Source organism: Lepidochelys kempii, chromosome 1, assembly GCF_965140285.1.
Source record: "Lepidochelys kempii isolate rLepKem1 chromosome 1, rLepKem1.hap1, whole genome shotgun sequence".
NCBI lineage: Eukaryota > Metazoa > Chordata > Testudines > Cheloniidae > Lepidochelys > Lepidochelys kempii.
This window is the reverse complement of record NC_136380.1, coordinates 21158175-21171076: the sequence shown is the minus strand read 5'-3', so window position 1 is coordinate 21171076 and position 12902 is coordinate 21158175. Positions and strand designations below refer to the sequence as shown.

The 12902-nt window shown below is 43.8% G+C and overlaps 1 protein-coding gene across 1 annotated transcript in view; it reads right to left on the bottom strand.

Annotated features, from left to right (window-relative positions):
* Positions 1 to 12902, bottom strand: part of ANKRD42 (ankyrin repeat domain 42) — a 29911-nt gene that overhangs the window by 2836 nt on the left and 14173 nt on the right. The window contains exons 8-11 of the mRNA XM_073317121.2: positions 11414 to 11519; positions 10491 to 10660; positions 7508 to 7634; positions 1649 to 1811 (exon numbers count right to left, since the gene is read on the bottom strand). Coding sequence (XP_073173222.1) covers positions 1649 to 1811; positions 7508 to 7634; positions 10491 to 10660; positions 11414 to 11519 — 566 coding nt within the window. The remainder of the gene's footprint in view (positions 1 to 1648; positions 1812 to 7507; positions 7635 to 10490; positions 10661 to 11413; positions 11520 to 12902) is intronic.

The following is a 12902-nucleotide window of genomic DNA, read 5'->3' as shown; positions in this document are numbered from 1 at the left end:
ATATACCAATAATATTATAGAAGTGAAAGCTCATGGTCAAATAAATTGGTTAGTCTCTAAGGTGCCAAGTACTCCTTTTCTTTTTGCGAATACAGACTAACACGGCTGCTACTCTGACACCAATGAATTAAATGTGATTTACAGAAAATAACTGAATATTCCTAACTGCAATTGTGATGTAATATTAGCCTCTGGCCAGCAGATGGCAGTGGAAGATTTAAACTAGGGGTTCATTTATATATGTGGAACTCTGCTGGCAAGTTTCAGGCAAGGATATGTGCACACAAAACAGTAGTGAAGCTACAGAGGGGTAGTACTTAGCCCTTCGGTCCCTGGGGATGAGAGTACTTTATTCCTCCTTAGCAGGCAAACAGGAGAGGTGGCAGCTGGGAATGTGGCTGTAGTCTATTTAGTTTACCCTATTCCTGACCCTTCAGTTCTCATTGCTTTGCAGAATGTTGTATTGAAAATGCATAACTCCTCTATAATGACAGGTTTTAGAGTAACAGCCGTGTTAGTCTGTATTCGCAAAAAGAAAAGGAGTACTTGTGGCACCTTAGAGACTAACCAATTTATTTGAGCATAAGCTTTTGTGAGCTACAGCTCACTTCATCGGATGCATACTGTGGAAAGTTTAGAAGATCTTTTTATATACACACAAAGCATGAAAAAATATCTCCTCCCACCCCACTCTCCTATTACCAGCAGGAGAGTTGGGTGAGGGGAGGTATTTTTTCATGCTTTGTGTGTATAAAAAGATCTTCTACACTTTCCACAGTATGCATCCGATGAAGTGAGCTGTAGCTCACGAAAGCTTATGCTCAGATAAATTGGTTAGTCTCTAAGGTGCCACAAGTACTCCTTTTCTTTTTGCGAACTCCTCTATAGTTGGTGGGAGGAAGCTGGAGCTTTAAGCTGCCTGAATGGGGAGTGCTGGGGCTTTGGCTACCTGAGAAGACAGATTTGGGATTATGCAGTAAACACATTATCTTTGTTTTTCTGTTACACTAACCACTACTGAAATAGTTAATGTTGAAATTTAAATTGCCACCACTGGCTTCAGAGTTAAGACATTGAAGCAGTTCACACCTGACTTAGCTGGTGTGGCAGGCTGTCTATGTGCTCCAGAATACAAAACCACAAAGATTTATAACTCTGTTTTTGTGGGAAAGGTTTTCTTTGCCTGCAGGGCTAGAAACTATGGGGGAAAGGGGGCAGAAAGCAAGGACTGTGGACAAGAGTTCTGTCGCAAGGGGTGGATTCTGTGCTATATGCCAGGGCTCCTACATAATTGTCTGTTGTTGTTGGGGACGAGGGGAGTTGGCTTTTTTCCCCGCATTTTCTGAAGCAGCCTGTGGGGCAATTATCATGTACCAGAGTTCAATGTTGTTCATATCTAGGGGGTTGGGTCCAGGCCTATGGCCAATACTAACATCAAGGAAGTCAGCTGTGCACTTGTCCGGCTACAAGTGGTGGCTGTAAGGAAGAGCAATCCTTTCTGTCTGAGCATCCTCTTTGCTCTTCGGAGATGCTGACCCAGGTGGACACAACAGATGCTGCTGGTGTCTTTGCAGCAACGGAGCTATATGTTGCTAATGAACCTTATACCTTTTCATGTTGTTTTTCACACGTTCCCCAAAGCAGTCACCTGAGGGCAGACACTCATCCCTGAGATGGTGGGTGTGAGCTGCAGTTTCTCCAGACACTCTTTAAGGTGGCTTGTCTCTGCTCGGTATTCATCTAGCTGACGCTCCAGCTTCTCTCGACGGACTCGCTCGTATTCCAGCTGGGCCTCCAGTTCTCTAACCATCCTGCCAAACGCAAAAATCAGGCAAGCCAACTCTGATGAAATGCTGTTAACCATGTCAGCTCCTGTCTCTGTTACTCTGTGGTGGCCCAAAAGGAGGGTCCAGGCACTATCCTGATGCTACAAGGCAAGATAGCTTATGGAGGCCTGGGGGTGATACACCTGGAACTGCCCTTCCTGCTGCTCCAGAAAGGAGTACTGGGTCCCCAGCACCTGCTGCTAACACTAGCATAAGTACAGGAAGGCCATATTCCAAACTTTGGTGGCCTTTTATCAGCTAAGATGATTATTTAAGCACTAATAGTGTGTTCTGTGTTGTAAAAGAGTTTAATGGAGACATGCTCCCTGCTCCAATGAGTGTGAAATCTCTTTGGGACTATGGAGGAAAAACTACACAATTAGCCAGTGCATGACCTCGCACCCTGGAGAACTCTAAATTGGAATCCTGCTCAGCTACTGCACTAGGTGGGGAGAAGAGAGAGAAGCTCTTTGCTGCTGTAACAAGCCCGGTCTACATAGATGTAAGCAGGGTCTGAATGAACTCTTCCCTGACATCTAGTGATGAGCTGTGGGGAGAAGACTTGAGGAACGGACCGTATTTACGTAAACACACCTATTCCAACTAGGAATGCAGCCGATGGAGCTGCTTTGCCAAAGTGATCAATTTTAACTGGTGATGAGTTACAAATCACTTTACATAAGATCGGCCATACTGGGTCAGACCAGCGGTCCATCTAGCCCAGTTTCCTGTCTTCTGACGGTGGCCAATTCCAGGTGCTTCTGAGGGTATGAACAGAACAGGTAGTCATCAAGTGATCCATCCCCTGTTCCAATTCCCAGCTTCTGGCAAACAGAGACTAGGGACATTTCAGAGCATGGTTTTGCATCTCTACCCATCCTGGCTAATAGCCATTGATGGACCTATCCTCTAGGAACTTATCTAGGTTGGCTGGTTTGTTGGTTTTTTGAATCCTGTTATAGTCTTGGCCTTCACAACAGCCTCTGGCAAAGAGTTCCACAGGTTGACTGTGCATTGTGTGAAAAAATACTTCCTTTTGTTTGTTTTAAACCTCCTGCCTCTTAATTTCATTTGGTGACCCCTGGTTCTTGTGTTATGAGATGGAGTAAATAACACTTCCTTATTTACTTTCTCCACACCAGTCATGATTTTATAGACCTGTATCATATCCCCCCTTAGTTGTCTCTTTTGCAAGCTAAGAAGTCCCAGTCTTATTAATCTCTCAGATGAAAGCTATTCCATACCCCTAATCATTTTTGTTGCCCTTTCCTGAACCTTTTCCAATTCCAATATATCTTTTTTGAGGTGGGATGACCACATCTGCACGCAGTATTCAAGATGTGAGCGTACCATGGATTTACATAGAGGCAATACGATATTGCCTCTGTTAAAGCATTGACGTATTGAAACCAGGAGTAATGAAATGTTGTTATTCTTATTGTACGAGTAAAGGGCATCAGAACTGTACTTAACCTGCCCCTGATTGAGGGGGTCACCCTAAATTGAACCTCACTCGTTAAGCAGGGGGTAGGGATAAACCCCAGTGAAGTGGAGAGAGAGTAGGGAGAGGTGTTTCTACCTGGCGGTGTTGGCTCTGCCTCAGGAGTTTTAGACACCAGTTGACCCTCCTCTCATCTCTCCACTGTTTAAAGACAGAACTGATTAGACTCAGTTGAGAACCTTGTTTTGTTCTGTAATCACTGGAGCTGAAATCACTTAGGCTATGTCTATGCTAGAGAGCCTACAGCATCACAGCTGTGCTGATGCAGGTGCACCGCTGTCAGATCTCTCCTGTAGCTGCTCTGTGCCAACGAGAAAGAGCTCTCCTGTTGACATAATAAAACCACCCCCATGGTAGCTACGTCAGCAGGAGAAGCTCTCCTACCAACACAGCGCTGTGTATAGTACCACTTATGCTGGCGAAACTTATGTTGCTCAAGGGATGTTTTTTCCACACCCTTGAGCGACATAAGTTTTGCCAATACAAGTGATAGTCTAGACATAGCCTTAGATCTGGTGTGGGACAATGGTGTGGTGAAAGAGACTGGACAGCCTGCTCTAGCAGTGAGATTCCCCGCTACCTGCTGACATCATGGAGAGCTGGGTTAAGTGGTGGAACTTCAGAACGTGAAGAGGCAGAAGAACAGCGGCCAGCAGAGGCAGAGATTGACAGTGGGGTCAGAGAGCAGCCAACAGCAGCCAGCAATGACAGCAGAGTGAACCGCGGCGATGTCAGCACAGAGACATCGCTCCATATCTTCCCCTCACCCCATCTCGGGATGGGAGGTGAACTCACATGAACACACCCCTGAACTCTGGATCTTTGCTGACCAAGGACAGCAACTGTGAGTGGGGTGCAGTGGAGGGAGAGGACAGTGGCATGTTAGAGGAACATTTGGATGTCAGACTTTCACACCACAAGGTGAGAGACTGAAGCAAAGGACACTGCCCAACGTAGTCTGGGGTGGGTGTTTGCCCATGGTCCTGGGGTTTTGAATCGTGGCTGTGGGGTTTTCTCAAAGTAATGCTGGGTTCCTTTTCCCTTTTTATTAAAAATTTTCTTTGCGATACACAGACTCAGTGCTTGTGAGAGGGGAAGTACTGACGCTTAGAGGCAGCTGGGGGTTCTGGTTGGTTTTCCAGATTGCTGGGTGGGGGCTCAAGCCGGTTCTATTTTCTGTTGTTAGGAGAAATGCCTTGGCATTGAACCTGGCCCTTGTTGCTATCAACACCACCTGACAGAAGGGTTACATACGTAAAGACTAAATCACGTTCATGGGTGATAAGTCACTCAGAACCATCGGCTGTCATCACAGGCCCGAGCAGAAGGACAATAACCCTTCGTTGGCAGCAGACTAGTACTAAAGTTTATACTCAACATAGACCAACCACTAGAGGGCAACATCATCCCACACACTGGAGCAGACCTGACAGCCTGTAAAGCAGTGTTACCCAAACAGTAGGTTGCAGGAAGGGTCTAGGTCAGGAGTGGCCAAACTTCCTGACCCTCGGAGCTGCATACAACAAATCTTCAGAAGTTCGAGAGCTGGGGTGTGCCTGCCGGGGTTTGGGACCTCAGCCCCGCAGCAGCTGAAGTACCAAGCCCCAGCACGTGCACCCCATGGGGCAGAAGCCCGAGCCCCACCTCTCCACTCAGCAGAAGCCCCTACCCCACCACCCCACTGCAAGGCAAAGGTCCCAAGCTCCCCCCGCCCCCCAGGTCTGGTAGGTGGAGAATTGGGGGTGCATGGGGTGGCTCTGTGAGCCACACTTTAACAGTAAAAGAGCCACAGTTTGGCCACCCCTGGTCTAGGTGTTGCTCTCCCCGTGTGCTCTCATTTTGCGTGGGGAGTGGGACTGGGCAGCAGGAGCGTGGAGGAAGTGCCTCCAAGGCACGCACAGGCAGGGATAGGCTGTTGACTGTCCTATCATTGGCTTTGGCCACTTCCTCTGCACAGCTGCCCGCATCCCACTGCTCTCACTTCCCCTGAGCAGCAACAGCAGGGAGGAAGCGAGTGGATAGTCAGCAGCCTGGTAGCAATCACAGCCCAGCTGCAGGGAGAGGGGGACTGCAGAAACAGGTGGGCCTGGGGGAAGTCGAGCAGAGGCCTTGGAGGCTAGGCTGTGGTGGGAGAGAAACGGGTAATGATGGGTCCCCAAAAGGGACAAAATGCCGTTGATGGGTTGTCTTAGTAAAAAGTTTGGGAGCCTTAGAAGTACCTGCCAGGCTACATGCTCAGCTCCTGGCCACAACTAACAGGACAAGAAAAATAACTGCAGAACCAAAAGGTTCATACAAAATGGTGAAGGTTCTTCCAAACAGGTTCCTTAAACAATGGGCGCTCAGGTGGCAGACCTTGCATGGCAGTAGATGGTTCCCTTAAACTGTTTCCAAGTCTAAAGCTAAATCCCAAATGAAGGAAGAGATTCAAAGATGAACCAAAATGTGCATGTGGTTTACTATGGGTGAAGCTGCAGCAAGAGCTACTAAGCAATCCCTTTTTCAGTTTAGACATTCACATTTCATATCCTGTCATTCTTACTGTGACCAGCTGTCTAATGTCAAACTGAAACATCCGGTCTGAGTCTGTTCTCCCTCACGCAACCATGAATCAACACAATCACACTGGTGTACGTTAGAAACACACAGGCTCTGTAAATTTAAACAGGGAAGAAATATAGTAAGTATTATCCCCATTTTACAGAAGAAAGCACTGAGAGTTTGCCTGCCTGTCAGGTATGCTGAGCATCCACAGTTCCCACTGAAATCAAGTGAAGTGCAGATACTCAGCATGTCTGAAAATCAGGCCATAAGTGACTTGCTCTGCCACTATGATATTTGGGGCTGGGAACTTGGGGCAGGTATCCTGATGCCAAGTGCCTTGCTGACAAGTGTTGAACAGAAGGAGCCAGATTGTTGCCAAGTCTATATGCTGACAAGGGGGAACTATGTCCTGAAATATGTCCTGAGTGGCTCCTTTGCTTGTCTATTTCACCCCAACTATTTATAAAACAAAACATTTTAAAATGTGCGAGTGGGCACTGAAAAGCCATTGGAGTGAATTTAGAAAAGCCAGGAATTAACAGCCCTCGAGAATAAAGGTCACTGGCCATGGAGGCAATAGCAAGGGCAAGCTTTCACCGCACTGCTCGGCCAGCATGTCTTGAAATATCCATGGAGGAATCCTTTGTATGGAGACAGTATAGTCTCCATATGCCCATTCAGTCCTTGGTTACTCTGCAGATATTGTCAGTAAAGGAGCCAATCAGTGCCAGTTGTAATGGCGGCTTTTGTGATGTGGATGCAACTGGACTGAAAATACAAATTCATTTTTCACAAGCCAAACAAGATAGTCATGCCTTTTCGCTCACTACCAATCTGGGATGGATGGATTTGAACACTGACTTAGAGCTGAAAGGGACCCTGTTAGCAGTCCGTTGAGTCATATCCTTTAAAGTTTTAAGTTAATACTTTTAATCCCACTGGTGACATCTTTTGCTCCCCCCAAAGCAACAGAGTCTCTGCCAGCCCTGCTGTCCATCTGCTATCCCGCTGTAAGTCAGTTCTTTCCCAAACACGCACCTTTTATCAGTGACTAACAAGAGGCATTGGTTCGGGGATGCCAACAGACTGTAACAGAGAGAGAGAGAGTGGGACAGTGGATCTGCAGCGATTCAGGCCCAGATTTTAAAGGTATTTAGGTACTGCTTTTCACCTGGGACATAGGATCCTAAGTGCCCACATCACTTTTGACAATGACACTGAGTGGAGCCATACGTAACTACCTTTAAGACTCTGGGCCTTGGACAACGGTAAGTAGCCAGGTGTCCAGGAGGAAGTTGAAATAACCTACAAAAAGTGACACCGCCATTTAATATTCCAAAATCATAGCAAGACAATATTGCACTTCCTTTAAACCATTTAACGGAACACTTCTGTATAGTAATGAGACACCGGGGAATCAGGTAAACATTATGGAAGTGGCTAGAAGCCCAAGTATGCCTTTGCTGAGGTTTTTTAGACCTAGTAGCCATCTAAGTTCTTAACCATAGGTTCTGCATTTGAAACATAATAAATAAATACAATATTAAGTAACACTAATACATTGCATTCATCTAGCTCCTTGCATCCATGGATCCCCACAGATTTTACAAACATTACAGAGTTAATTGAATCTTACTTTTCAGCCTCCCTTTCTTCTTTCTTCTTCTTCCTCTCCTCTACAGTTATTCCTCCCAGCTGTTTGTAGTTGCTGTAGGCAATTTCTAGAAGTTGCCGAAGTTTTTCAATCTTTTGGTAGGCTCTGACTGCAAGACAGACAGCTAACTGGGTAGCAGACTGGGTAGCTAACATGAGGATGTGCGTGAAGAAGCTGGGTTTTCTGAAGGTTGGGAGATGTTTTTTCGCAGTGGGCTCTATTAGACTGTGGAACAATCTCCCAAAGAAAGTAGCAGAATCACCATTACTGAATAGATTTAAAACTACATCAGACACATCACTCAAAAAAATACTGTAAGGAACAATCCTGTGCTGGCTTTCCAGAGATGGACTAGATTGACCTAAATTATCTTCTGTTCTAACTTAAGAACATAAGAATGGCCATACTGGGTCAGACCAGAGGTCCATCCAGCCCAGTATCCTGTCAGCCGACAGTGGCCAATGCCAGGTGCCCCAGAGGGAGTGAACCTAACAGGTAATGATCTAGTGATCTCTCTCCTGCCATCCATCTCCACCCTCTGACAAACAGAGGCTAGGGACACCATTCCTTACCCATCCTGGCTAATAGCCATTAATGGACTTAACCTCCATGAATTTATCCAATTCTCTTTTAAACCCTGTTATAGTCCTAGCCTTCACAACCTCCTCAGGCAAGGAGTTCCACAGGTTGACTGTGCACTGTGTGAAGAAGAACTTCCTTTTATTTGTTTTAAACCTGCTGCCCATTAATTTCATTTGGTGGCCCCTAGTTCTTATATTATGGGAACAAAAGTAAATAACTTTTCCTTATTCACTTTCTCCACATCACTCATGATTTTATATACCTCTATCATATCCCCCCCCTTAGTCTCCTCCTTTCCGAGCCGAAAAGTCCTAGCCTCTTTAATCTCTCCTCATATGGGACTCATTCCAAACCCCTAATCATTTTAGTTGCCCTTTTCTGAACCTTTTCTAATGCCAGTATATCTTTTTTGAGATGAGGGGACCACATCTGTACACAATATTCAAGATGTGGGCCTACCATGGATATATATAAGGGCAATAAGATATTCTCCACCTTATTCTCTATCCCTTTTTTAATGATTCCTAACATCCCATTTGCTTTTTCGACTGCCACTGCACACTGCATGGACGTCTTCAGAGAACTATCAATGACGACTCCAAGATCTTTCTCCTGATTAGTTGCAGCTAAATTAGCCCCCATCATATTGTATATATAGTTGGGGTTATTTTTTTCCAGTGTGCATTACTTTACATTTATCCACATTAAATTTCATTTGCCATTTTGTTGCCCAATCACTTAGTTTTGGGAGATCTTTTTGAAGTTCCTCACAGTCTGCTTTGTTCTCAACTATCTTGAGCAGTTTAGTATCAGCTGCAAACTTTGCCACCTCACTGTTTATCCCTGTCTACAGATCATTTATGAATAAGTTGAATAGGATTGGTCCTAGGACTGACCCTTGGGGAACACCACTAGTTACCCCTCTCCATTCTGAAAATGTACCATTTATTCCTACCCTTTGCTCCCTGTCTTTTAACCAGTTCTCAGTCCATGAAAGGATCTTCCCTCTTATCCCATGACAACTTAATTTAAGTAAGAGCCTTTGGTGAGGGACCTTGTCAAAGGCTTTCTGGAAATCTAAGTACACTATGTCCACTGGATCTCCCTTGTCCACATGTTTGTTGACCCCCTCAAGGAACTCTAATAGATTAGTAAGACATGATTTCCCTTTACATAAACCATGTTGACTTTTGCCCAACAATTTATGTTCTTCTATGTGTCTGACAATTTTATTCTTTACTATTGTTTCAACTAATTTGCCCGGTACTGACGTTAGACTTACCGATCTGTAATTGCCAGGATCACCTCTAGAGACCTTTTTAAATATTGGCGCTACATTAACTATCTTCCAGTCACTGGGTACAGAAGCTGATTTAAAGGACAGGTTACAAACCATAGTTAATAGTTCCGCAATTTCACGTTTGAATTCTTTCAGAACTCTTGGGTGAATGCCATCTGGTCCCAGTGTCTTGTTATTGTTAAGTTTCTCAATTAATTCCAAAACGTCCTCAAGTGACACTTCAATTTGTGACAATTCCTCAGATTTGTCACCTACAAAAGACAGCTCAGGTTTGGGAATCTCCCTAACATCCTCAGCTGTGAAGACTGAAGCAAAGAATTCTTTTAGTTTCTCCACAATGACTTTATCATCTTTAAGTGCTCCTTCTGTACCTCAATCGTCCAGGGGCCCCACTGGTTATTTAGCAGGCTTCCTGCTTCTGATGTACTTAAAAAACATTTTGTTATTACCTTCTGAGGTTTTGGCTATCTGTTCTTCAAACTCCTTTTTGGCTTTTCTTATTACATTTTTACATGTAATTTGGCAGTGTTTATGCTCCTTTCTATTTACCTCACTAGGATTTGACTTCCACTTTTTAAAAAGATGCCTTTTTATCTCTCACTGTTAAGCCATGGTTGCTCTTTTTTAGCTCTTTTACTGTGTTTTTTAATGTGGGGTATACATTTAAGTTGAGCCTCTATTATGGTGTCTTTGAAAAGTGTCCACGCAGCTTGCAGGGATTTCACTCTAGTCACTGTACCTTTTAATTTCTAACCTCCTCATTTTTGCATAGTTCCCCGTTCTGAAATTAAATGCCACAGTGTTGGACTGCTGAGGTGTTCTTCCCACCACAGGAATGTTAAATGTTATCATATTATGGTCACTATTTCCAAGCGGTCCTGTTATAGTTACCTCTTGGACCAGATCCTTCCATGATTAAAATATTTTTCTTGATTTCCACAATTTATTTTAAAGCTCATTGGTACTGACAAAAGATTCTGCAGCAGTAGGGAGAAACTCTGCAACTAAAAGTATTTTGTTCTAGGATTCTCATTCCTTCCCACCTATTCAAGAGAAGAATCAGTAAAGAGAGAGAGAACTTACTGCGGGCGTCTCTTTTTTTTGCTTCATCTGGAATGAAATCTTCCGTGGTGTCTGTGCTCCCTTCCACACCATGTCTGTCGAAAAACCTTTCATCATTGTCATCTATTTCTTCATCAGAATCGTCTCCCATTGCCCGTCTCAAAAGCTCCGCAGCTGCCAACTGGGCGAATCTGCACAACACAGTCAATAGTTCATAGCCAGTGAAAAACACACGCACCTCTGAAAAAGCAGCCCAAGATCCACTGCTGATTAGAACACACGCACTTGAATATATGTCAAATAGCAGCAGCTCCCGTGCATTCTTCACACTCCCATTTACTTCAGTGGTAGTTGATGTGGGACTTTAAGGTACACAGGGGAGCCTATACCTCTAGCGCACAAGCTGCAGCCAGCTAAAATGGGTTTTGCACCATTTTGATGAGGCTACACTTCTGCCTCAGTAATATCCGGTGGCAGTTAATTGCACAGTTTAATAAGTTGTGCAAAAATGTATTTCCTTTTAGTTATTTTAGATTTATTTTGCCTTTTATTTGAATCAAATAAGCACCTGTATTATATTTAAAGGTAAACAGGAGTGGCCAGCTGGTCTTCTGCAGTGTTCATTATTTTGTATACCTCTATCATGTCTCCTCTCAATCTTCTCTTTTCTAAACTAAACAGGTCTCACCTCGCCTTATACAGAATTTGACCCATCTCTAGTTACAATATAAATACCCTCAATAAAACCCTTTGCAACACCAATAGAGCCAAAAGGCTGTTAACCCAAAGTTGAAATTCATGGGCTTGATTCTGCTCTCACCTACACCAATGTATATCAGGAGTAACATTACCTGAACTCAACAGAGTTACAGTCGTATAAAAGCAGTGAGTGCAGAATCAGCCCCTATACAAATAAATTATAGCTCAGAGATCTGAACTGCTACCTTTTGGCTACGTCTTTTGGAGTCTCTCCAGCTTCATTCGTAATGTCACAATCAGCTCCTATATCAATCAACCATTGCAAGCAGCTTATGTGTCCTTGTCCAGCAGCTAAGGAAAAAGAATATGTACTAAAGTCAATTATACACACTTTTATTCAAAAATGCCTTTTCCCTAACATGACTTGACACCCTCTAAAGTATGTATAGTTTATACATGTCACTAGCAACCTATGATGGAAATATTAGTTTATAATGGGCCAAATGCTACCCCGGAGTATAAGCCTGTTTTTATTTTCATTTCCTCTTTTATGTAAAGTAAATGTTATTGGCTGATCCTCAGTTCTGTAAGTGGTGCAACGGTACTGAAGTCAGGAGAAAGTTCTGGCCCCATAGCTATCAGCCTGGAGTTTGATCTTAGGATGACTCCAGAAGGTACACTACCTAAGCTCATCCACTACAGGCTGGTCAGTTTGGTCCTTATTATCTGGTGTCCCCAAGTATGTTCTCAGCTGTGTGAAGTATTATGGCTTCTGTAACACTGGGCATCCATTAAAGGTTCCATACAGTATCCTAAGGATGAGTGTTGAATGGACAAGAGCTTTGATTGCCTGGGAGAGAATTCTGTTACTGGCTCATGGCTCTTGCAATGCAGCATAATATGAAGCTGCAGATCTACCATATGTTCTAAAACTATGGTGCGGTATTTTATGCTACTTACGGGTTCCTTATTTATCTACTATGCCTCCTGGTTATGATTAGGCCCAGATCCTCAAAGGCATTTAGGTGCCTAACTCCCATTAATTTCAATAAGTTAGGCACCTAAATTGTTTTCAGGATCTGGGCAAATGCTTTTCTCAAATGTCAATACAACCTCTGAGAAAGCACCAAATGATAGCTGCCACGTGCATGTTTATTTTATCTGGGTGGCAGGCTTTTGGAGAGAGAGTGTGAAATGTCAAGCAGTTCCATTCTTTTTGGTCCTCCCCAACCATAGCTTTGTATCCCTACAATATTTCTCTCTTTTCACAGTTTTTCTAGCCATCAATGTCATGGGATACCATCTGTTTGCTCCTTATACTGGCTTTCCTTCACCCATCTAGAGCTGGTACAAACACTTGACCTGAAATGTTAACACCATTTACAACTTTCTCTTGCTCCTGTTTATGAAGTAACACGTTGGCATCAGGGTGCGGGGAGGAGAGCTTTGCTTGGTTCCCTTTGAGAACTACAGCATTGACAGTTATCAAAGGGAAAATCCATCTCTTTTAGCTTCCCACATAGCATATGATGTCAGAAGTAGGGCATCTGACTCATAATTAACAGTGCTGCAAAAGGGATGGATCTGAATCAAGCAAGTGGTAATTTTTTAGTATATATTAGAAGAAAAACATTTGCCTTAGGGATAGCATCAATCTGAGGAGTTACAAACAAACATTGTAGGACTGGAGAATTATTCCTGGAAAAGATTAAATATGTTTTTAAAAGAAAGTGA